This window comes from Danio aesculapii, chromosome 12 (assembly GCF_903798145.1).
Source record: "Danio aesculapii chromosome 12, fDanAes4.1, whole genome shotgun sequence".
Taxonomy (NCBI): domain Eukaryota; kingdom Metazoa; phylum Chordata; class Actinopteri; order Cypriniformes; family Danionidae; genus Danio; species Danio aesculapii.
In genome coordinates, this window is record NC_079446.1 from 47,928,642 (window position 1) to 47,956,373 (window position 27,732).

A 27,732-nucleotide genomic window follows, 5' to 3' on the forward strand; every position below is an offset into this window, starting at 1 on the left:
TAAATGTTGCACTTTATGTGGCAATGAACTAGGAAAGGGTGAAGAAACTCATCAGAGGAATGAACAACAGCACCAGAGAAGCACACAGACAAGAAGCCTCAGAAACCTTCACTTGGTCTGGGAGAAACTGAACATCTGTGAACAGAGAATATCATTCAGTCTAATGAAATAAAAGATTATTAACAGCTGAATCAAACATGAATTTGTTGCATCTGTTGTAGATTTGCATTTTGTCTGTTTGAGAAGATTGAAAACTGTGTGATTAATAAGCTTTGACATCAGAATGGTATTGCATTATTATTAACACTGATTGATTACCTTATTTGTTTTATATGTCATTGTGGGAAGAACTAGCTTTAATGTAACTAGCTACTTTTAGATAGTAACTTTTTAGAAGGGTGGATTAACAGTAGTTTAGTTACTTTAAGCTACTTATTAGTTATGGAGCTCCAGTTTCAGAACCGCTTCCCCAATACTGCACTCAGACATATGAAATGCTGACCTGTGTTTCCTCCAGACCACACTAGAGGACCCATAGATAGTGAAGCACTGTCATGGAGATCCAAAGCCCTGCGCTCTCTCCGATGATGTCCAGAGTTACAGCTCTAGAAGAGAAAAGAGTCAAATCCAGCTGTGCAAATCCCTGATAAACATCACTGAACAAACACAAAACCAACAGGAGTGCACAAAATCCCCAGCAGAGGGCAGAACAAACATGTTTAACAGCCTTCATCATTAAACCTCAACACCATAATATCTCCCTGTGTGTGTTTAGTGTTGAAACATCAGTGGGAGATTCTGAAGACTTTTTAAACTCACCGTTGAGCATTGTTCACTGGACAGAAGGCAAAGGTGAACAGCACAGTGCAGGTAAAGCTTAGTGGAGTTTGCAGTGAAGATGAACATCCTGAAGGAGAAACGGCTGCTTGTGGAGACGCCGTTCTGCAGCAGCTTCACTGTGTCGTCCTCAGGATTGGGACACCTGACAAGATCAACAACCACAATCAACAAACCTAATTATTTAATCAAACGCATTCAACTCAGAAGTGAAAATTTCTGGTCAATCATTTCACAACGACTGGAATGTTGAATGTCAAAAACACTGAAAAGAGTTACATGGATTATTATTTATTCAAAAGTCTTTACCCTTCAGTGATGAGATCCCAGCGAAGACTGTAATCAGGGTCATTCACAGGTGTAGCCCAACACGTGTCCATCACCAGGGCAAACTGGCGGCTGTCGACCCCCTCAACATCAACCTCCACATGCATCTCCTGGTCCAGCTCTGCATCCACTCTACCAGTGAAGGGCTGAGTAAAGTCTTCATCTACAAACGGGACCATCCGGACCTGATAGACCCCTTCACCACTGGGGAGGACCTTGTGCACATTGCTGTTAAAAAAAAAAAAATATATATATATATAATGAACAACTAACGCGTGTAAAATTGTCTAATTTGACAAACTACACCAATTACAAATAATAAAACAGTCCAACTGAAACCAGAATGAGTGTATTGTGGCACCTCTGCAGTGGGTTGATCTCCATGTTCATGGAAAGTGTTTGTGTTTGAGGATAAACACAGCTGAAAGAAAGCTTCAGGATTCTCACTCTGCTGATGAGACCTTCTGTTCCCGGCGTCCCCACAATATAGTTACTGTAGATGAAGTGGCTGCCGTTGGCCTGCGGACAACACATAGACATTTTATTTGTTATTTAGCTTGAGTTTAATATTTTATTTCAAAGAACAACACCAGTTGTCAAGTGAAATTATAGTGTGTTATATAATATTGGTGGAGAATGCGGGCAAAAGTGTCAGTGTATTTGGTGGCATGTTGTTCTCCATTCTTCATCACTGAATGAACGACTTTCAGAAGTTTATAGCAAGTCTGTTTGGGCCATTCCTAATATTTGGCTATTTTTAATAAACTTTTTTACGTCATTTTCGCCACCTCATTCGCATGAACAGCGACCCAGGATGTCTAATTGTGTCTTTGCATTGACTTAACATGTAAATCACTCACACTTGACGCTTAATCCGTATCTGGTGTAAACGTACATTTAAAATGATCTTCAGCGAATCAGACTCAAGCATTCAATAGCCCAGTAGTATGAAATCAGATTTAACACACAGGTAGTTGATCGTACCACAAGATTTGTGCCACAGATGTGTTGATCGTTGTCGAAGTTAAACTCCACTCTGCCGTTCTGGACGGTTCCTCTGCAGCTGGGGTCATTGAGGTGTAAGTGCTCAGCTGAAAAACCAGCTTCAAAAAGCTGACAGCGAGACACAGACATGGAGCCAGAGCTGCTCTCACAGGTCTCATTGAAATCTGAGAGAAACACATGATCATTAATGACACAAAAACACCTTTTATTTCACATTTTATTGTAGAATCACACACTAACCAAAGGAGTCTTGAGGTGCTCGCTGTTTTTGGTGGCCTTTGTTACATAAACAGCCATAAACACCATTTTTCATCCCACACCTTTCCTCTTTGGAGCAGTTGAGTTCAGAACAGGGCTTTCTGACATCTAGAAGTACAAGTTGGTAATATTCATTATAAGAAGGGTAGTTTAACAAAAGCTTAATTAGTTTAAGCTACAAGCCATTCATCAGTTATCAAAAAACAGTTTCACAACACTGTAAAATATAAAGAAATCCCCTATTTTCAAAAAGATGATTATATCATATAACTCCATATTAACTGTGCATGTGTTTAAATCCTTACTTTTTCTGATTCACTATACAAAGAAAATTCAAAAGTTGTTGTTTTTTGGTTTTCTACTTGACTTTTACTGCTTGTAAAAGCTTACTAAACTCCTTTCATATGACATTATTTACAAAAATATCTTGGTAGTGCAATGTTTACCTAAAATTTAACACAAACTTGGCTCCCAATATTTAGCATAATCATAACATTTATTTTGCAATATGTAAAAAGTCTATTAAGCCCACAAATATAAACACAATGCCTGTAAAATTTAAGCAACAGATTCTGATACACAGTGGTGGAGAGAGTACTGAAAAATCATACTTAAGTAAAAGTACCATTATTTGCCCAAAACTGTACTGTGAGTAAAAGTTTCTGTTGTAAATATCACTCAATGTATGAGTAAAAAGTAGACCTTTCAAAAGTACTCAAGAGTAGTGAGTAGTATTACACTGTGAAAAGTTGCTGCGTTTACATGCAGTTTGTGAAGAGATGTGTAAACGTAGCAGTCTTAATGCATTGAGTTAATCTTCCTATATTCATTCCTTCCTTGCTTTCTTCCTTCCATTGTTTGTTCATTATGTACTGTATTCATTCGTTTGTTTGTTTTTTCCTTCATTCGTTAGTTCCTTTCTTCATTATTCCTTTCATTCCTTCACTCACTCACTCACTTACTCACTCATTCGTTCTATCATTCATTCTGTCATTCATTCTATCATTCATTCATTCATTCATTCATTCATTCTTTTGTTCCTTCCTTCCTTAGGGTCCTTTGTTCATCCATTTATTCCTTCCTTCATTCCTTCCTTCCTTTGTTTGTTCAGTCCTTCCTTGAATCCTTCCTTCATTCATTTGGTCCTTCCTTCCTTCATTCGACCCTTACTTCCATTCCTTGTTCTGCCCTTCCTTCCATTCTTTTTTGTTCCATTTAGTGATTGTTTAAGACTGTTTGGCGATTTCAGTCATCATTCAGTCAATATCCTTCATTTTCTTATCATTGACATGCAGTCTACAGTGCATTCGGAAAGTATTCATAGCGCTTCACTTTTTCCACTTTTTTTATGTTACAGCCTTATTCCAAAATGGATTAAATTCATTGATTTCCTCAACATTCTGCACACAATACCCCATAATGAAAATGTGAAAAAAGAGTTTTTGAAACTGTTGCAAATTTATTACAAATAAAAAGCTGCTAAATCACATGTACAGTACAGAAGTATTCACAGCCTTTGCTCAATACTTTGTTGATGCACCTTTGGCAGCAATTACAGCCTCAAGTCTTTTTGAATATGATGCCACAAGCTTGGCACAACATTCAGGATGTCTCTGTACATCGCTGCATTCATCTTTCCCTCTATCCTGACTAGTCTTCCAGTTCCTGCTGCTGAAAAACATCCCCACAGCATGATGCTGCCACCACCATGCTTCACTGTAGGGATGGTATTAGCCTGGTGATGAGCGTTGCCTGGTTTTCTCTAAATGTAACGCCTGGCGTTCACTCCAAAGAGTTCAATTTGAGTCTCATCAGACCAGAGAATTTAGTTTCTTATGGTCTGAGAGTCCTTCAGATGCCTTTTGGCAAATTCCAGACAGGGAGTGGCTTCGGTCTGGCCACTCTACCATAGAGGCCTGATTCGTGGATTGCTGGTGAATTGCTGCAATCCTTCTGTAAGGTTCTCCCCTCTCCACAGAAGAACGCTGGAGCTCAGACAGAGTGACCACCAGGTTATTGATCACCTCCCTGACTAAGGCCCTTCTCCCCTGATCGCTCAGCTTAGACGGCCTGCCAGCTCTAGAAAGAGTCCTAGTGGTTCAAACATCTTCAACTTATGGATGATGGAGGCCACTGTGCTCAGTGGGCCTTTCAGAGCAGCGGAAATGTTTCTGTAACCTTCCCCAGCCTTGTGCCTCGAGACAATCCTGTCTCGGAAGTCTACAGACAATTCCTTTGTCTTCATGCTTGGTTTGAGCTTTGACATGCACTATCAACCCTGCGAGCTTATATTGACAGGTGTGAGCCTTTTAAAATCATGTCCAATCAACTTAATTGACCACAGGTGAACTCGAATGAAGCTGCTGAAACATCTCAAGAATGATCAGTGGAAACAGAATGTACCTGAGCTCAATTTAGAGCTGTGAATACTGATGTTCATGTGATTTTACAGCTTTTTTATTTGTAATAAATTTGCAACAAAGTCAAAAACTCTTTTTACATTGTCATTATGGGGGATTGTGTGTAGAATGTTGAGGAAATCAATTAATTTAATTCATTTTGGAATAAGGCTGAACATTAAAAAGGTGGAAAAGGTGAATGAATACTTTCTGGTTGCACTGTATAAACAGTCTCTGGATCAACGCATGTAAAGGACATTTTTAATGCTTTCAAAAGGTTTGCTGCATTTATAAAGCACCCATGTCTTGAGATTGTTCAGTATAGTGCAATTTACTTTCTATGTTCGATTTGATTGGACAGGAATCGAAGGACAGATTTTTCTACTTTAGCCAATCACCATAAACGAGAATAAATAAAGTAGTGACTGCAGGTAGAAGGAAAAGAGTGGAGTAAAAGTACCGATACAGCACTATAAATGTACTCAAGGGGAAGTTGAGTACACATTTTTAAAACTACTTAGCAAATACCTGTTCCTGAGAAAAAAAAAAATACTCAATTACAGTAATTTGAGTATTTGTAATTTGTTACTTTACATCACTGGATACTCATATGCATGTGGTCTGTTTTTCTGAGCAACAATCACAGCACAGTGTTACAGCACATTACATTACCAGATATTATTGTTCTGGTTTCAGTTGTGGTTTCTGTTGTGGTCGTCTCTGGTATGTCAGTTGTGTAGCTAGTGTTAAACCTCACATCTAGAAACACAAATAAATGTCACACAGAAAGCCATCATCTCTAACATAAACAGAAGGCAGAGTTAAATGTGTGTCCAGTACCTGCACAGTATGCTAAATTGCAGGTGGTCGGCTTCACAAACTCATAGACATAAAAACCTCCAGGACAGGCTTTGACTTGAATGGGATTGGACTGGATATAGCAGCAGTTGTTGCTCCAGTGAGCGCAGACATCTCGAGTGACCACTCCATCCTCAAGTGTTGGATGTCCTCCGCTCAGCCACAGTGGAGCATGAGTGCCGCAGCTATACTCATCAACACATGTGTCTGGCATCTGAACACTCTGACCATTAATGAAGAGACGGTACCAGCCGCTCCAGCTCACCGCACTGTCACACATTAACTGAGAGGAATATTGATTGCTGGTGGCTCTCCATGGGTCATCCAGGATGAAGTAGTTGTAGCAGGGGTCAACAGGGGGAGCTGTTGAGATGAACATTTATAATTTATATTATTACAGAAATGCTATCAATTTTAACTCTTACCCCATTGTCTATGCACATAAATACATGCTATGCATGCTATTTTCTGGGGTGTGCAAAAATGTTAAAATCTGAAATGTTAACATGTTAAAGTTCAGTACTTAGATGATTAATCAGAGTTATCTATCTCTCTCTCTCTCTCTCTCTCTCTCTCTCTCTCTCTCTCTCTCTCTCTCTCAAGAAATATATTCATTCATTAATTTTTTTCCAGCTTAGTCCCTTTTTTATTCTGGGGTTGGCACAGCGGAATGAACTGGTAACTTATCCAGCATATGTTTTACGCAGCGGATGCGCTTACAGCTGCAACCAATCACTGGGAAACATCCATACACACTCATTCACACACATACACTATGGACAAATTAGTTCATCAATTCACCTATAGCACATGTGTAAGGACTGTGGGGGAAACCGGAGCACCCGGAGGAAACCCATGCCAACACTGGGAGAACATGCCGACTCCACGAAGAGATGCCAACTGACACAGCTAGGACTAGAGCCAGCGACCTTTTTGCTGTGAGGTGACTGTGCTACCCAATGCGCCACTATGCTGCCCTGTATGTATATATATATATATATATATATATATATATTTGTGTGTGTGTGTGCAACCTAATTTTCAATGTGGTAGGAATTAATTCCAAGTGAACTATGGCGGACTAGAACAGAGAACTATTGCAGTTTATGTAACGTGTAAGTAGAGGTCAGAGCCAGCTCCACGAGAGCTGTACACACTTCCTGGAGTTTACATGACACATAGTTCAACCTATCATGTTTTATTTACACATACCACAACCCTAAAGCTACACCTAACAGCAATTTGTTGTGTTTTATTTGTCTAATATTTGTGAAAAGGAAGCAAGGCCATACTTTACCAGTAGTTGTGATTGGTGAAGTAATGGATTCAGTGAGTGGGATGGATGCTGTTGTTCTGGACACTGATGTGATGGACTGATTTACTGCATATATTTGGTATTAAGAACATTTTATTAAATTTTTTTAATTATGTTTCTATAAATATATCTGGCTAAATTAGATATAAGTATATACTTACCTAGACAGTAAACTGCACACACTCTTGGCTGTACAAACTCATACACATAATAATCTCCAGGACAGGCTTTGACTCTTATAGGGTAGGATGTGTAACCACAGCAGCCGTTCCATCCAGGAGCACAAACATGACGGAGGACCACTCCATCTTCAAGCTCTGGGTGAGATCCGTTGAGCCACAGTGGGTAATAAGTGTTACACATGCCTTCATTTACGCATGATTCTGGCATCTGAGCACTCTGATTGTTGTAAAACAGCCTGTACCAGCCATTCCACTCAGTATAATCACATCTAATGTGTCCGGTTTTATAATAAGAATTATCAGTGGATCTCCAAGGTTCATCCAGACTGGTATAGTTGAAACAGGGATCGACACTTGGGGTGAGGAACGATGCTGTCATAAAAACAAAAATAATAATAAAAAAATGTATGATTAAATATATATTATTCTACAGATTATTTATGGATAAAATAATGTTAATGTTAATGATAAGGTAATACCTGCACAATATACAGGAGCTGGGATTGAAACTGTTGGTCTGGTAAACTTGTAGACATAATAATCTCCAGCACAAGCTTTGACTTGGATTGGGTTGGATCTGTAGCGACTGCACTGATCATGAACAGAGCCGTAAACTTCACGAGTAACAACTCCATCTTCTAGTCGAGGATGAGATCCATGAAGCCACAGAGAAGTAAATCCTCCACATGACATATAAGTGGCACACCAGTCCGGCATCTGAGCACTCGATTCATTAATGAAGAGTCTGTACCAGCCATCCCATTCTACAAGAGTGTCATCGTGTTTATCTATGTACATAGTCCAGGTATTGTGTGTGTTTCTCCAGTAGTTGTCTAGTATGTTGTAGTTACTGCATGGGTCATAATCTGTGTTAATAAGACATCAAAACCAACAAGTTATATTTCAGTGAGGAGCTTCACAATCTGAACCACTAATTTATTCAAGTGTATAAGTATTTTTATTTTTTTTACAAAAAAAGTAAATTATGCATTGAGTCTACTTTACAAGTACTTCTCTGAAAAGTAGTTTTCAGAAATATAATTAATATTGCACTTAAATAAACTTGATTTTTTTTTATTTAGTATTATAGTATTTTTTATAGTATTATGGTATATTATGTGAGTTAGAGATGAAAAGTAGGGAGCCAAGTCATAGGGGTGAGAGTTTTTTTTAGGGGGGCTAAGTAGAATTTTGAAACTGGCCTATCAACGCCCATGTATATACAGTTGAAGTCATAATTATTAGCCCCCCTGAATTATTCGCCCCGCTGTTTATTTTTCCCCCAATTTCTGTTTTACGGAGAGCAGATTTTTTTTCAAAACATTTCTAATCATAATAGTTTTAATAACTCATTTCTAATAACTGATTTCTTTCATCTTTGTCATGATGACAGTAAATAATATTAGACTATATATTCTTCAAGACACTTCTATACAGCTTAAAGTGACATTTAAAGGCTTAACTAGGTTAATTAGGTTAACTAGGCAGGTTAGGGTAATTAGGCAAGTTATTGTATAATGATGGTTTGTTCAGTTGACAATCGAAAAAAATATATAGCTTAAAGGGGTGAATAACTATGACCTTAAAATGTTTTTTCTTTTTTAAATTAATAGCTGCTTTCATTCTAGCCAAAATAAAACAAATAAGACTTTCTCTGTTTATATATATATATATATACACATATAAAGTTCATTTTGATTTCATGGGTATTTTAAATGCCCGTAGTAATGTAAATGCTTTACTAAGGCCTAAATGTTAAAATGTATTTATTCATAATGTCAGGCCTACGTTTTATGCACTCTTTGTCCCCCCTGTCTCAAGTGTTTTCTTTTCTATGTGCTCCTCTGTGTTTATTTGATTTAATGTGCTTACGTCAAGTAATGTGTCACCTGTGTAATGACCAACAGAACAACATCTACTGCGAATAACAAAGATAAAATCCTGTAGTCCCCGAACCGGACCCCCTCCAGCCCAAGGCTGCGCCTTGAAATTCCGTCCATAAAAATTATGAACAGAATTGTGACAAAGGGCAGCCCTCCCGGTGCCCAACATGCACTGTAAACAAGTCTGACTTATTGCTGACAATGCGAACCAGACTCCTACTCTGTTCATACAGGGACGAGACAGCCCAAGACAAGTATTTATTAAAAATACTTCTAGCAACCAGCAAGAAAACTGTAACATGAAAGTGGCTACAACTCGACCCCCCTACACAATCTGAATGGTTGGATATTGTCTCTAATGTTCAACATATGGAGAGGATGACTTTTTCTTTAAAACTACAATTAGACAAACACATGTACCTGCAATATTGGGAGAAAGTAATTGTTCTAATACCTTTATACAGTGTAAACTGATCTTTAAATGTATTTGATAATTTGACCTGTAAGAAAATATATGACCAGTCAACTGTTCATTTCAGTTCCAATATGGTAGAGTTTTTTTTATTTGTATTTGTATTTTTATTTTCCATTTTCTTCCTTAATAAGAAATAAAAATAAAGTTTAAAAAATAAATACTACTAATATACTCATCAGTTCACTTGCAGTACAAACGAAAAATGTCATGATATAGCTGTTTACTACTTTTACACTTATAGTACTCTTAAAAGTCTATCTTTTATATACCAAAAGATTGTCAATTTAGTCTCAAGGGGTAATCAAGTAGCATACTTACAATTATACTACTAGTTCATGGATGTTAATATGTGATATATATATATATATATATATATATATATATATATATATATATATATATATATATATATATATATATATATATATATATATATATATATATATATTTAAAACATTCCAACATTCCTTAAATGTTAAATGAACTTGAAGTACACTTCTTTTCATAATTTTCAGTTTGTTTATTAATTAATATGCATTACTAAAAGTCCATGCAATAAAGAGGAAATGAAGCACTAAGTCAAGTTTACCTTATTTTGTACATTGGATTCCACTTTAATGAAAATATATTAAACAAACTTGATTAATGTAACCATTTAGCAGAAAATGGCGTGTTTTACTATTGATTTTAGACCTAGGGCACCGCCATCTTGGAATGTCACTGTGTCTGACGTCACGAGGTTGGTTGAGTTTCATCCGCTGAACCGATACAGTGGATGTAATGGAGACTGTAAAGCCTAATTTAACCCAATGCGTGAAGTTGTGGACACAGAGCTGCTGCAAATACAAGCATCAGATGTGTGTCTAATACAAAAGTATAGATATTTATTCTATTGTTCTTTTATTTTGAACACAGAGACTGGACCGCCTAATTTAACCCAATGTACGAAGTTGTGGACAGATGTGACTTAGTAAAGTGTGAAGTCATGTATGACTTTAATTGTTGCATTAGTCTGAATGTAAATGTCAGGCAGCGCTGGGGCAGCGCTGGGGCAGCGTGAGGGAGTGGACCAAAGCGCATCTAACGAAAGAACAAAAGAAAAATACACTACTCAAGACACTTAAATGCTTGTATTTGTTGTATTTGCAGCAGCTCTGTGTCCACATCTTCACGCATTGGGTTAAATTAGGCTTTACAGTCTCCTTTACTTCCATTGTTTCCGTTCAGCAGACAAAACTCAACCAACCCCATGACGTCAGACACAGTGACATTCCAAGATGGAGGCGCCCTAGGTTTAAAATCTATATTAAAACATGCCGCTTTCTGCTAAATAATTACAATAATCAAGTTTGTTTAATATATTTTTATTAAAGTGGAATCCAATGTACAAAATAAGGTAAACTTGACTGAGTGCTTCATTTCCCCTTTAAAGGTGTGCTTATTTTGTCATTTATTTCTGTTAAACATGTTTCAGATATGTTTAAAACTTACTCGATATGATGCTGGATCCAGTGATTATTTGTGGACTTACAGTCAATACAACCTGTGAAATAGTGCTGACATCTAAAAAAAATAAATAAACAAATGAAAAATATTTATTTAAAAATCATTTAAAAAGTATTTATGCCTCTTTTAAAAAATGATAGGTTGGGATACCTGTGCAGTATCCTGAACACCCCATTTGTGGATTCACAAGTTCATAGACATAATAATTTCCTGGACACGCTTTCACTCTGATTGGGCTTGTCTTGTACTCACAGCAGCTGCTCCAGTAATGACTACCACAGACCTCTCTGGTCACCACTCCATCCTCTATCTGAGGGTGAGGACCATCGAGTACCAGATTTATACCTGTGTTACAGTTGGGTCCAGTAATGCAGGTCTCTGACATCCGGATGTTCATTCCATAGTAGAAAAGCCTGTACCAGCCACTCCAGGAGAAAGAAGCATCACAAATGAAATATTCAGTTTCATTGTTGGCTCTCCAGGGGCGATCCAGAGACTTATAGTTGTAGCAGGGGTCACTGCTGATGCTTGGGAAAGCAACTGTGATGGTGTAAAAGTACTGTTAACATACTGTACTTACACTGAAGAAAATACTGTATTATGTGATACATTCTCAGTGAAGAGAATGTATTACATGATACAGTAATGTTTTATTTAGATAATTACACATTCATGTGCAATGATGGTAAAAAGTAATTGGACACAAAAATGAAAATTGTGTTATTAATTAATCATCCTCGTGTCATTCTGATCCCATGAAACCTTGCATCTTTGGAACACAAATTAAGACATGTAGATTAAATCTAAGCACTCTCTGACCCTTCAAATACAGTGCCAGTCCTGATATCTTTACAGTTTCGACAATAACCTAAAACATAATGATATATGACATATATGATCTCAGTGGTTCATATGAAATCATACAAAGCTCCACGAAGTTTCACCTATATTTTGTAGTACAAATAGAGCAGCAGTACAATGATTACTCACACTATAAGCACCAGGTCCACACACAATCTTTGCTCAGTCTTGTCAATAGCTGCATTCCAAATGGCACACTATACACTATGCACTTATGCACTATTCACTACTGTATGTAGTATCATCCCAAATGGAACACTAATGGGTTTTTTTAATAAGCCGAAATTCAAACCGTTTCCCTGATGTTTGATGGTTGCCAAATTAGTGAAATAAATGACCAAACTATCAAATACCTGCCCTGAGTATAACCGTGTCACCATCGGTAGGTGCTATAATCACTCTCATAAGATAATTTTGCTTTCACAATCCAAAAATAAATAAAATAATCCAACATACGCGCCCGATAGCTCCGCCCTTTCCACTACGTGAGCAAAGCTGCGACTGTTGAGTGTGTGAAGCATCCATCATTACACACTTCATTTTACCAGTTGAATGAGTGCATCATCCAGATAATAAAAGTGCCCTTATTATTTTTAGAGTTGTTATGTCAGTGTGAACGCACTACTTACTCTAGTTATACTACAAAATGACGTAAAATAGTGCATAAGTAAGCGATTTGGGACGCACCTTATGTGTAGTGCAGGGGTCACCAATCTCGGTCCTGGAGGGCCGGTGTCCCTGCAGAGTTTAGCTCCAACTTGCCTTAACACACCTGCCTGGATGTTTCAAGTATACCTAGTAAGACCTTGATTAGCTTGTTCAGGTGTGTTTGATTAGAGTTGGCGCTAAAATCTGTAGGGCACCGGCCCTCCAGGAACAAGTTTGGTGACCCCTGGTGTAGTGTGTGCATTACCAAAGCCTATTCTTGTTCCTGGTTTCCGTATTGATTTTGGACTGTCTTCTGGTTTATTGTTTGTTTGCCCTGACCTTTGCCTGCTCTGTTGGATTACGCTTTGGATTACCCCTGTTGTTCCTATTTACTCGTGTTGACCATTGACCATTGCATTGATGACCATTCCTTTGTTCAAAAAAACTGCTTTTGGGATCTTATCTCTGTGTATGCAACAATCATTACAGCATCCCGATTATTAGCGCACAAAATGTTATATAACATTATATAGTGTGCAATTTACAGTTTAGGATCTTTAGCAATGTAAAGTGCACACATACAACTAATATTAAGCAAACATATTTTGGTATTTCATCTTCTGGGGGAGATCAGGTGAATTATGAAAATGTTCTATGAATGAAATTTTTTTTAATGTGAGTAGAATTGTATCCATGTCTTTTTGTTATTAATTACTCATCCTCATGTCATTCCAATCTCATGAAACCTTGAAATCCAATGAGTGCTTGCAAAAAACAGGACATACAGTTGAAATTTAGGTCATTAATTCAAGGAAGGTGATGTTATTATGAGTGATATGGGAGCATGAAAGACTTATGGTTAATGGACTGCACACACCACTATCACTAACTAACGAATCAATGCTAAAATCATTAAGCAATCCTTTGAAATATAGGTTAAGTTCGGCCTGAAAGATAAGTGAATTACAGCTTCACCTGCACAGTATGTAGGTCTGGGGATCGACACATCTGGTTTGCGGAGTTCATAGACGTAATAATCTCCTGGACAGGCTTTGATTTGGATGGACGTGGATCTGTATTTTCCACACTGGTTAGACCATGCTTGAGTTCCCAAAACGTCACAGGTCACCACTCCATCCTCAAGTGTTGGATGAGAACCATTGAGATACAGTCCAGTGTAACCACCACATCCCATATAAGTCACGCACCATTCAGACATCTGGGCACTTTGTCCATTCAGATATAGCCGATACCAGCCGCTCCATTCAATAAGAGTGTCATCGTTGTCAATAAGGTACTCATTTAGCTGTATATCTCTCCAGTAGTCATCAGTAATGTTATAATCATAGCATGGATCAAAGCTGGAAGTTGTACTTTCTGAGAGAATAGAGACAAAAATAAAATAATCTATGAATCTAGGATGATACTGCATTACTGTGGTCCCCTGTTAATCACAGAGTTACAATTTAAACTTAACCTGCGATAGGCGAAATCTGTGAAGTAGTCTGCTTTATTTTTTAACAGTTATTATAGATGTTTTCAGGCTGTAAAGCCCATCACTACACACTTTATACACTTTTCTCAGACAGGTATTAACATTTTCACACTTTTCTCTCTTGTTTAAACACTCTCAAAGTTCAAACCTTCTTAGAAAATAAGTCCAGTATTATAGAATGAAACCAAAGATCAAAACCTGCTGTCAGGCACAAGCATTCATCGCTGTCAACAAAAGCTTCATAAAGATTTTTGGCCTTAGTGTGGGTAATGTTGGCATCCAGCGTAATGTTCTTTATCCTGCAGTCACTGATCAACAGAGCTAAATCAGACTCCATGTTTAAGGGGGTCGCACAGCGGATGCACCGTGCACATGACAGTTGGAACAAAACACACGCACGCGCACATTCACATGTATTATGCTGGTGTGCGTACCCTGATAGAAACCTATGGTTACAATTCAAAAATGCCTGTCGCTGCGTTGCAATTCGCATCCGGTGTGCAACTGCATTATAGCAATGGACCCCTTAGTTTGTAAATCATTTTTGTCTGATTTTGACATCAGGACATTTTTATTTAAGGGCTGCTCCAGAATGTAATTTCACTTGAAGGAAATCAGGTTATTTTTTTTTATACATCTCACTTTGATTATACACAGCTACTCAGCTAAAATGAAAATGACTGGCATTTTCCTAGTTCCTCTGAAAGGCCCGCCCTCAAGTGACTCTGATTGGTCATGTGTCATAATGTGCTGCGATTTGAGAATCGGCTCCACGTCACGCCCGTACAAGCACGCGCGTTTTGTGTAAACAGTCGGTCAATCTCCTGCCCGCTCTCTAAAATAACATCTGACAAGTGTCTGTAACAAGTGAAAATGGGGTGCGGCTCCTTTAAGAGAGATTTTTTGTGTGTGTGTGTGTTTGTGTGTGTGTGTGTGTGTGTGTGTGTGTGTGTGTGTGTGCGTGTGTGTGTGTGTGTGTGTGTGTGTGTGTGTGTGTGTGTGTGTGTGTGTGTGTGTGTGTGTGTGTGTGTGTGTGTGTGTGTGTGTGCGTGTGTGTGTGTGTGTGTGTGTGTGAACTGTCCGTAGACGCGTGTAACACGAGAAATGCATGATAGAACATTGACAGAACAATAAAGCACAAGATGTGGGATGCCTTGATTTATTTTTCTGCTGCTACATGAGTTATGTGAGCTCTCCTGTGTATTTTTTTAACTCATTACACAACGTCTTTCACATATATTCAGAATATGCCTGTGTAAGTAATATGAATCGTTCACATATCTTTTGCGAGTTCATTATCTGAGATGTAAAACGCAGGAAAAGCTGCCTATAGAGAGACACGCACACGCTGGTGAAGTGTGTGTGTGTGTTTACAGCAGTATGACGGATAAATATGAATTTGTAGCTAAACAGCCAAACAGCATTTCACGTTGTTACATCTTTGCTACAACATACCGTTAACGCTAGACACTGTACATGTCATGATCAATTTTAACAAATAAAAACTCACAGTTACAGCTTTTGCTTGTTGGAGCTGCTCCTTCTTTGAGGAGATTTTAATCGAATCCAGCACTGAACTACGAGAGATTCTGGGAGCTGTGTTTTGTCACATCATGCTTGATATGTGTTTTATAATTCTCTGGAACATAATTAATATTGAACTTTAAGCACTTCTATCTTTGTGTCGTGTCCTTTAGAAGCCCAAATACAGAAACAGACGAAGCTCTGTGGAAATAGCAGCCTTTAGACGGAATTTTAGCTCTATCTCTGCTGTAACATTACAGCACCTCTGGCCACGCCCCTTAGCTGCGCAGTGTGTGTGCGCAGTAAAAGTACGTTTGTGATCTCACTAGGCCCAGAAGTATTTTTTGTAGTCCCCAAAATTTGTTTATTGTAGGCTTTGCTAAGCTAACTCTGAAAAAACCAATGTCTCCCTTTGCATTGAACTTTGAGCGTCTTACCTTCAGAGATGCTGTTTATGTTCACTACATAACACATCAACTAAAGTTTAAAATATGATATCATTGTAGACCACCCCTTTAAAGTATTTAAAAACCTGAGTCCGTATCTATATATATTACACTTTTACCAATGAAATACAGTTTGAATCATCATTCAACATTTATCAAATATACTTAGGATTTCTGTCACCTAAAAGGACAAATTGTTAATATTATAATAACATAAGTAATTCTTTACATTCTATCTGAAAAACTATCAGACTACAAACTTGTAGTCTGTGCTCACTATGTTTTGCATAATTGCTAACATTTATTTTGCATTACAAAATATATCACTACTAAGTACACAAACAAATTCTGACACTCAATAATCCTGATTGTGATACAGCACATTACATTACCAGTTGTTGTAGTTGTGGTTTCTGTTGTGGTCGTCTCTGGTATGTCAGTTGTGTAGCTAGTGTTAAACCTCACATCTAGAAACACAAATAAATGTCACACAGGAAGCCATCATCTCTAACATAAACAGAAGGCAGAGTTAAATGTGTGTCCAGTACCTGCACAGTATGCTAAATTGCAGGTGGTCGGCCTCACAAACTCATAGACATAAAAACCTCCAGGACAGGCTTTGACTTGAATGGGATTGGACTGGAAATAGCAGCAGTTGTTGCTCCAGTGTCCGCAGACATTACGAGAGACCACTCCATCCTCAAGTGTTGGATGTCCTCCGCTCAACCACAGTGGAGCATTAGTGCCGCAGCTATACTCATCAACACATGTGTCTGGCATCTGAACACTCTGACCATTAATGAAGAGACGGTACCAGCCGCTCCAGCTCACCGCACTGTCACACATTAACTGAGAGGAATATTGATTGCTGGTGGATCTCCATGGATCATCCAGGATGAAGTAGTTGTAGCAGGGGTCAACAGGGGGAGCTGTTGGGAGCGTATTCATTAGTTATAGTAGTTTTGGCATTTGTCATCCCATGACAGAGCACTAAACAGGCAGCATTATATTTCATGCTCACTGATTAGAACAGCAAACTACAATTACACTATAGTGTTGATGGAGTAATGTCATTAAAGGGTTAGCAAACCTGGACATAATTGCCTGAGATTTTAACAGATTTGTTTGTGGAACATCTGTTAAGATTGCATATGTATAATAATTTTATATATATATATATATATATATATATATATATATATATATATATATATATATATATATATATATATATATATATATATATATATACATATATATAATATTGGGGGATTTTCCCCAAATTTAAACTTCTGGGTTAAATATCTATATCGTGTCCCCGGTAGCGATGATGCATAGGTGTCTATTAATCATGAGACTGGGGTTTCTTATCAAGCAGTAGGTGTTAACAATGGGTTGTGACACCGGTAATGTTGTCAGAGCTACCATCTTCTACAAGTGTTTATTGAAATTTATAAAAATGTGACTGTAGCAGCATTTCTCCTTTGCATTTGGACTCCTGGTGACTGGCACTTGAGTCTATGTGCTTAATAGAATGTGAATGGGATTGGCTATAATGATCACTAGTTTATAACAATGCTACATGAACAGTGTAGCAAGGGGGTGCTTCTCAATATCCTTCCTCGTTTCCTCGTCTCTCGTTCGTCCGCCAACACGGAAACGGATCAAGCTCAGCCATCTTTTAGGACATCTCGTTCCCCTAATTGATAATTTATCAAGGAGAAAAGAGGCTTTCTGAAGAGGCATGAGTGACGCGTGTAAATTTCATCCTCCCCAGTCACTTCTGCACCAAAAATAACTAACTACAGTTAAATAAATCCAATACTCATTAATGTGAAAATTAGGTATAAAGTTATTGTTCATGTGCTTTATTTTTACAGTTCCTCTCATTTTATATTTAATATAATTTTAAGCACAAAGCTGTTAATAACGGCATAATTCATAATCGTAAGTAAAATAAAAAATACAGACAAATGTGGTGTTTTATGGAGATTAAAACTATTACTATGTAAATGATTATTATCTGTAATATTCAAGAATCCGGATGTGCAAGCAAAATCAGTGAACAGTATTCATTAAATGTTGAGGCTTTGAAATGATGCTAAAGGAATCAAGGATATACCATTTAGCTTGATTTAACTTCTCTGTCCTTGTGTAACCCCACTGGTCCTACACTACCCACCCCACTCTGAGCTGGGATCGAACTGGAGACCTTCCGCATTGGAGTCGGTTGCTCTAACACTGAGGCTAAAGACCATGGCCTCTAGCATCTGTCACTAGAGCACCTTCAGAGGTCAGAGGAGTGAGGTTTACCTGCACAGCACTTCACTAGCTGGCCTCTGCTACACTTACCCCCCTAAACCTCACTCCCATCCGGGTCATGGCACCAATGCAACCCTGCCGGTCCTACACCACCCAACCCACTTTGAGCTGGGATCGAACCGGCGACCTTCCGTATGGGAGTCAGTTGATCTAACAGGAGGCTAAAGACCATGGTCTCTAGCGTCTGTCACTAGAGCACCTTCAGAGGTCAGAGGAGTGAGGTTTACCTGCACAGCACTTACTAGCTGGCCTCTGCTACACTTACCCCCCTAAACCTCACTCCCATCCGGGTCATGGCACCAATGCAACCCTGCCGGTCCTACACCACCCAACCCACTTTGAGCTGGGATCGAACCGGCGACCTTCCGTATGGGAGTCAGTTGATCTAACAGGAGGCTAAAGACCATGGCCTCTAGCGTCTGTCACTAGAGCACCTTCAGAGATCAGAGGAGTGAGGTTTACCTGCACAGCACTTCCCTAGCTGGCCTCTGCTACACTTACCCCCTAAACCTCACTTCCATCCGGGTCATGGCACCAATGCACCCTGCCGGTCCTACACCACCCAACCCACTTTGAGCTGGGATCGTACCGGCGACCTTCCGTATGGGAGTCAGTGAATCTAACAGGAGGCTAAAGACCATGGCCTCTAGCGTCTGTCACCTCTACTACACTTTCATCATTTTTTTGCGTCCTTCCCTCGAATGCTGAGGGGGCGGAGCTAAGACACGAGGAGAGGGAAAACAAGGATGCACAAATAAGAATTGAGAAGCACCCCTTGGACTCAAACCACACCTCTCCAGAGTTTTGCTCCAACCAGCTCCAATGCAAACTTGCTTAAAGCTGCAGTCACACTTGAGTTTGAGCTTGTGAAATTCTGTCATGCGGTGCTGCGAATAGAGGCGGGATTAAACAAGATAATTAGACATTAAAAAAAGCGAGAAATTGTTCCATGTTTTCCATTTCTGTATAGAGAGGTCATGTTTTGAACCTTGATTGGTCTCACGCAGTCATGTGATGCGATTTTGAAGGTCAGAGTTCACCAAGCTTGAACTTTACAACCCAGCAAACTGCGAAACTTGACGCATGACCTTGCGTTTTTGGTCTCACACATTCGCGTGCGTATAAATGGAAGTCAATGGGGAGAAAAGTCCAGTGTGACTGCAGCTTAATAGATTCTAGTCTTGAACACCTTGATTAGTTGGGTTAGCTGTGTTTGATTTGGGTAATCTATGTTACTAAAACCTAATTTGTTTCCAAAGAAACTACTAATTTCTGTGCATTGATCAACATAATGTAATAGGTCTGTGAAGAATGCAAACAAGAAAGAAAGAAATATTTACCAGTGGTTGGTGGAGTAATGAAGTCTATGGATGTGATTGGCTGGGTTGTTGTCACTTCTGTGCTGGACTGGTTTGTAACTTTTGGTACTAAGAACATTTTTATGTCATAATAAGATATTTTCAAACAAATCCAGAAAAAGTACAAGACTGAAGTGCACATGAAGAAATGCTCACCAACACAGTAAGCTCCACAAAACATTGGCTTCACAAGCTCATACACATAGTAATCTCCAGGACAGGCTTTGACTCTTATAGGCTCAGCTGTGTAAGCACAGCAGCTGCTCCATCCAGAAGCACAAACCTGACGGAGGACCACTCCATCTTCCAGCTGAGGGTGGGATCCATTGAGCACAATTGGGTAATAAGTGCCACACATGCCTGCATTTACACATGATTCTGGCATCTGAGCACTCTGATTGTTGTAGAACAGCCTGTACCAGCCATCCCATGCCTCATTCCAATCACATTTAGGGTTATAATAGTAAGAGTAATCAGTGGATCTCCAAGGTTCATCCAGACTCTTATAGTTGTAGCAGGGGTCGACACTTGGCGTGGTAAAAGACACTATTATACAAGAAAAAAAAATCAAGCAGAAAATACTGAAGAATAGATTTCCAAATATAAGATAATGGATAATGTTTAAAAGGTCTGTTTGGTAGGTGTCAAATGAATGTTCATACAATAAACTGACAAATAAGAATTTATGTAAATAAGAATATACCTGCACAATAGCTTGGACCTGGGATTGAAAGAGGCGGTCTGGTAAACTTGTAGACATAATAATCTCCAGCACAAGCTTTGACTTGGATTGGGTTGGATCTGTAGCGACTGCACTGAGCATCACGGGAGCCGTAAACTTCACGAGTAACAACTCCATCTTCTAGTCGAGGATGAGATCCATGAAGCCACAGACCAGTAAATCCTCCACATGTCATATAAGTGGCACACCAGTCCGGCATCTGAGCACTCAATCCGTTCATAAAGAGTCTGTACCAGCCACCCCATTCATGATTGTTATCAAATCCATTTACATCATTATACACAGACCAGGAAGTATGTGTGTTTCTCCAGTAGTTGTCAATCGTGTTGTAGTAACTGCAAGGGTCATAATCTGTTAGTGAGAAATGATAAGATCAAATCTAGGACCTTGCAAAGAAGCCATAGATCATCCCACCTGTGACTCCACCCGTTATAAACATCCATATTCATCTTATTGTGTGTGCGCGCGCGTGTGTGTGTGTGTGTGTATATATATATATATATATATATATATACACACAGGGCTCGAAATTAACTTTTTTACTTGGTAGCACCGGTGCTCCCAACTCCAACTTCAAATATTTAAGAGCACCAGAAAAAAATTTGGGAGCACCCACCAAAAATGAATGAGCACCACTGCAAATTGTATTTTAAGGGATATATTGTATTTTAACAGGCACTGTTATTCAATGGTTCAGTTCCTACCTCTCGGACAGATCATTCAGGGTGTCGTGGAGGGGAGAAGTGTCCAACCTACAGCATCTAAACACTGGGGTACCTCAGGGCTCTGTTCTTGGGCCACTTCTCTTCTCTATCTACACGACATCTTTAGGAACAGTCATCCAGAAACATGGTTTTTCCTACCACTGCTATGCTGATGACACCCAACTATACCTCTCTTTTCACCCTGACGATCCCTCGGTTCCAGCTCGCATTTCAGCCTGCCTGTCAGACATTTCACACTGGATGAAAGATCATCATCTCCAGCTTAACCTCACGAAAACGGAAATGCTTGAAGTGTCTGCCAACCCGACTATTCACCATAACTTTTCAATCCAGATGGACGGAGCAACCATCACTGCATCCAAAATGGTAAAAAGCCTTGGAGTAACGATTGATGACCAACTGAACTTCTCTGACCACATTTCTAGAACTGCTCGATCTTGCAGATTCGCACTCTACAACATCAGAAAGGTCCGACCCTTCCTATCTGAACATACAGCTCAACTCATTGTTCAAGCTCTTGTTCTCTCCAAACTGGACTATTGCAACTCTCTGCTAGCCGGGCTTCCAGCTAACTCTATCAAACCTCTTCAGCTGCTTCAGAACGCTGCAGCACGAGTGGTCTTTGATGAACCCAAAAGAGCACATGTCACTCCGCTACTCACCCGTTTGCACTGGCTGCCAGTTGCTGCCCGCATCAAATTCAAAGCTCTGATGTTTGCTTACAAAGTGACCTCTAGCTTGGCTCCTTCATATCTGCTCTCACTTCTGCAGATATATGTGCCCTCCAGAAACTTGCATTCTGTGAATGAACGTCGCCTCGTGGTTCCATCCCAAAGACGGAAGAAATCACTTTCCCGAACTCTCACATTCAATCTGCCCAGTTGGTGGAATGAACTCCCTAACTACATCAGAACAGCAGAGTCACTTGCTGTCTTCAAGAAACGACTAAAAACGCAACTGTTTAGTCTCCACTTTCCTTCCTAATCTGCAACTGCCTCTCTGGCTATACCTCTAGCTGTGCCCTCTCTCTCTCTCTCTCTCAAAAAAAAAAAAAAAAAATTTTTACTAATGCTTTGCTTCTTAGACTTTACACACCTGAAACTTGTCTATAGCACTTGTTCACTGCTGCTCTTATAGTTGTGTAAATTGCTTCCTTATCCTCATTTGTAAGTCGCTTTGGATAAAAGCGTCTGCTAAATGACAAAATGTAAATGTCTAAATGTAAAACAGCATCAATTAGGACTAACATAAACAGAAACAACTATCTAACTAATGCTGAGATGACATTGATATTTGTGTGCAATAATTCCAAAATATATGTCTAATAATTATTAAATATTAATGATGATGAAAATGACAATAATACTAACAATGAATTACATTACTCATTTTCATCCTTGAATATGCTTGAATTCGAGTTATCTGCTATAAAAAGTCTGTTACTTTATGAAAAATAAATCTATGGTTTGCATCAAACAAAAATTAAGCATTGCAGTAAGAAATACATATTTTGCTCTATTGTTTTTATATATGCATGTCAATTTAATAATTAATATTTCTGCTATACAAAACAAACGAAAGACTATCCTAAATCATTCAATTCAATGCTGAAAGCTGCAAAGCAGTCATCAGTAACTAAATAAAAAATATATACATCTCAAGAAAGAACGGACAAAAGAAAGTAAAGTCTCACTTCTATCACTCTTTAAAACTTTTAATTTTTGTGTCATTGCAAATTCTCAGTCCCCTTTCGCGCTGATTTTCATTTTTCTGTGTTTGTGGAAAGCTGGCAAGTGAGCCGCACTAATATATGAGCAGGCAGAGCAGAATTCTCGCGATGACCACCGGCGCAATACCGCTCTTTGTTATGAGCTGCAGTTTCAGTGTAAACTTAGTAAAGGCGAGCTTCTTTGGTGATGATGTGTACAGTATTAGATTTTACAATTAGCGGACATTTGCGATGAACACACAGTGAATGCAACGCATCGAGATTAGGGCACCTTCTCCAAAAACACTCGATTGATCTCGGCTGGCGGATCAACATTTACCTCATGTCATGATCACTGTCATCTGCGCCATTATTAGTAACTTTAGGTGAGGTTTGCAAACCTGTGTACTTTTCACTCTTCAGCCGTTTGCATTATATATATATAAATATATATATATATATATATAGAGAGAGAGAGAGAGAATTCACACTACTTACTGAAGGTGATAGTGGATCCAGTTAGTATATCTGGACTTGCAGTGGAAACCACCTGTGAAATGTTGCTGACGTCTTATTAAAAAGCAAAACGAACAAAAACACACATTACTGCATAGCCGTTACTGCAATCATTTAAATCTTTTAAAGACTTGTGGAAGAAAGAACAGTACCTGTGCAGTATCCTGAACACCAGATTTGTGGATTTACAAGTTCATAGACATAATAATTTCCTGGACATGCCTTCACTCTGATGGGTTTTGTCTTGTAATCACAGCAGCCACCCCAGTTATAATGACCACAGACCTCTCTGGTCACCACTCCATCCTCTATCTGTGGATGATGACCTTTAAGCCATAGACCTATGTATGCATTACAGCTGTATGAACTAGAACAGGTCTCTGGCATCTGGATGTTCATTCCATTGTAGAAAAGCCTGTACCAGCCCCTCCAGGAGAAAGATTCATCACAAATGTATTCTACAGTTTCATTGTTGGCTCTCCAGGGCCGATCCAGAGACTCATAGTTGTAGCAGGGGTCACTGCTGATGCTTGGGAAAGCAACTGTCATGGAGAGTTTGGAAAAGTAATGATTAAATACTGTACACACACATGGAAGTTTAGAATGTTCGAACCAAAAACACAATAATGAGTAACTTTTATGATTTTGAGTAATTCATTTTGAATCATTGATGGCAAGCGGGAGATTGTATATGCACTTCACAGCCCAGCGAAATAAGAGCTAGCATCTCTGGATAAACTAAATTAACTGCACCCCAAATGGTCAAGCATTTTAGGGTAAAGCATGGATTTCAAATCTAAATGCCTTGTGTGATAAAAATTCAATATGATCAAATACAGTATGCATATTTACTGTTAAAAAAGTGTAAGAGCTGCGATTTTAAGAAGCTTAGTAAATAATCTGAGCATTAGGTAAATTATAAATAGGTGTATGGGGTGATCTGCTGAATTATTAATGAATTGCACACAACTGGTTAAACCTTTAATTTCTTTAAGCAATTAAACAAAATCTAAATCTAAAATCTAAAAATTATCACATTGCACCTGCACAGTATGAAGGTCTGGGTATCGACAAATCTGGCTTGACGAGTTCATAGACGTAATAATCTCCTGGACAGGCTTTGACTTGGATGGATGTGGATCTGTATTTTCCACACTCGTTATACCAAATATGACTTCCCAAAACGTCACGGGTCACCACTCCATCCTCAAGTGTTGGATGAGAACCGTTGAGATACAGTCCGGTGTAACCACCACAGCTCATATCAGTCACGCACCACTCAGACATCTGGGCATTTTGTCCACTCAGATACAGCCGATACCAGCCGCTCCATTCAAGTAGTGTGTCATCACGGTCATTGAAGTACATTGGTCTTATAGTTCGCCAAAAATTATCCAGAGTGTTATATTCATAACATGGGTCAAAGCTGGAAGTAGTATATAGGCCTACTGAGAGAATCAAGACAATAAAGATAGTGTTATACAGTGTTAACCTAAACAAACACCACTGTGTATGATAGTGTGTGATGTACTGTCTTGCATATTTATTATAGTAGCAGTTGTTTCTAAAAAATCCATCCATATTAGAAAAAAATGAATATGATGGAAGTCAATGGTTTCTAGTTTAAAATAGCTTTTTTTTAAAATAGAAAATAAAGAGTATTTAAAAAGTATTTTAGAAACCCTCTGGTTGCTTAAATAACCCTTGAGAAGCCTCTCTGCGGACACTAATATCATCAAAGCTGCAAACGAACTAAACCTTTGATATATATATATATATATATATATATATATATATATATATATATATATATATATATACATACAGTTGAAGTATATATATATACAGTTGAAGTCAGAATTAATAGCCCTCCTGAATTATTAGGCCCCCTGTTTATTTTTCCCCAATTTCTGTTTAATAGAGTGAAGATTTCTTCAACACATTTCTAAACACAATAGTTTTAATAACCCATTTCTAATAACCTTATTTTATCTTTGCCATGATGACAGTAAATAATATTTGACTAGATATTTTTCAAGACACTTCTAGCTTAAAGTGTCATTTAAAGGCTTAACTAGGTTAATTAGGTTAACTAGGCAGGTTAGGGTAATTAGGCAAGGCAAGGCAAGTTTATTTATATAGCACATTTCATACACAGTGGAAATTCAAAGTGCTTTTACAAACAGGAATAAAAGAAACAAGTATAAGAAAAATAAAAACAAATAATAAAAATTGTTTAAAAAATAAAATAAATAAGCATAAAAACAGATAAAATGTGTTGTAAAAGAATGAAAAAGAAGAGAAAAATACAATAGTGTGATCTGTGGGGCGTAGCACAGTGCTCATTCAGTAAAGGCACAGCTAAACAGATGTGTTTTCAGTCTTGATTTGAATGTGCCTAATGTTGGAGCACATCTGATCATTTCTGGAAGCTGATTAGGCGAGTTATTGTATAATGATGGTTTGTTCTGTAGACTATCGGAAAAAATATAGTTTAACGGGGCAAATAGTTTTGATGCTGACATGGTTTTTAAAAAATTAAAAACTGCTTTTATTCTAGCCAAAATAAAACAAATAAGACTTTCTCCTGAATAAAAAATATTATCAGACATACTGTGAACATTTCCTTGCTCTGTTAAACATCATTTGGGAAATATTTAAAATAGAAAAGCTAATATTTCTGACTTAAACTGTATATATATATATATATATATATATATATATATATATATATATATATATATATATATATATATATATATATATATATTGTATATATCCATTCTTCAGGTTGCAGTCAGCCTTCAGATTGACTTTTTAAAATGTTTTTGCTTAACTTTTACTCCACTTCAACCCTATTCTATTAAAGTCTTACATTTTACCAGAAATCTGTCTTGTTTCAAAAACATGAAACCTTTGTTGTTTAACTTGTTAAAAATTCAAATACTAGAAGTAATTACCAGTCACTTCATTTTTTAACTGCATCAAAGCATGGTGTTTGTGCTATACATGCTATTCTTTAGTTCATATTGCAGCAATATTTCATATCACCACTTATATTGCTGCTGTTGATGCCGACATTCATAAATAAAAGGACAGTATCTCTCCTTTAACAGAAGCACAGAGAGCTCACATCTTTATACTGTTCAGTTATACTATCAAATAGAACAGTTCAGCTAAAAATGAAATGCACTTCATCGTCCTGTCTTTTGCTTCAAGTAGAATTTGAAGAACTTACCTGATTACTCCAACAGTATCTCACAGCAATTTGTAGAGTTTTGATTCAGTGGCTATTACGTATGAATTTTCTGCAATCTCATTCATACATTTTAGTACTCTTCGCTCATCCCCCAGTGATGGTTGGGTTTAGGGTCAGGGTTTGGTAACATCTTTTAAAAATCGTACATTTTTGATGGAACCTCATACTTTTTATATGACTTTGTACAAATTAGCCACTAAAATGACAACATTTGAAGTAGTTATGTTTCCTCATGAGATCAGGCTGATTGCTCACTCTCAAGTGATTCCAATCGATTATGAGTTTTTGATTTCCCTGTTATTTTTTCCCGTTTCATTTTCTTGTTAAAAGCAAAATGTTGGAAACAGTCGAGTGAAATTTAAAAAACTGAAGGTTGGAAATAGTCATCAGTACATAAATAAAAAGTACATAAATAAAAAGTCATACTGGTTTCCAACATTCTTCAGTGTTATCTTGTTTTTTTACAAGATATATATATATATGATTTTATTTGTGTTGAAAGAAACTCAAACAGGTTAAGAACAAGTGGAAGACGAGTAAATGGCAGAATTTTCAATTTGGGTGAATTATCCGTTTAAGAGTTACTATAACTCTGTTTAATTTTGATCAGGGGCCTGTTTCTGAAAAAAGGTTGAGTGAAAACTCAGAGTATGTTAAGCCTGAAATGAGAGAAACTCTGGGTTTTCCGTTTCAAAATGGCAGGTTTGTTAAACTGGAGAAAGCAGGGTAAGTCAAGCCTGTTTCTGAAAGAGAGGTAACTTTAACTCAGACTTTAACTAACTGTGCAGCCCTAATGTCTATCAACCTGATATTTGCCAGTGTTTAAGTATATAATTCCTTTATTTCTTTAATTTCTATTTTTTATCCAAAGAATAGGATAGGAATAGGGAGAAGTCAAAATTAGAAAGTAGTAAAGTAATTGTACCTGTTGTTTGTCCACTGGTTATTTCACCTGTTAAATAAACAATATCATAATTATTTTTAAGTATTTTAAAGTCAATTCAGATTGAAAAGGTCTCGTTTTATAAAAGTCTCACCATGAATCAGGAGCAGCGACACACACAGTGAAATGAAAAACTTCAT

General features: G+C 38.0%; 1 protein-coding gene across 1 annotated transcript; it reads right to left on the minus strand.

The window, feature by feature from the left end:
- On the minus strand, positions 1-27,732 carry LOC130238130 (uncharacterized). Its single transcript, XM_056469035.1, has 25 exons — positions 27,687-27,732; positions 27,575-27,601; positions 24,434-24,835; positions 23,543-23,932; positions 23,373-23,444; positions 20,403-20,792; positions 19,856-20,245; positions 19,682-19,768; positions 16,568-16,948; positions 16,412-16,486; positions 13,530-13,931; positions 11,196-11,585; positions 11,031-11,102; positions 7,661-8,047; positions 7,161-7,553; positions 6,982-7,065; positions 5,667-6,047; positions 5,499-5,585; positions 2,410-2,535; positions 2,149-2,333; positions 1,526-1,683; positions 1,147-1,392; positions 820-982; positions 503-605; positions 1-135 (listed from the first exon to the last, which is right to left on the minus strand). Exons 1-25 carry the CDS (start codon positions 27,730-27,732, stop codon positions 29-31), a joined length of 5,544 nt encoding a protein of 1,847 aa, XP_056325010.1. The 3' UTR covers positions 1-28.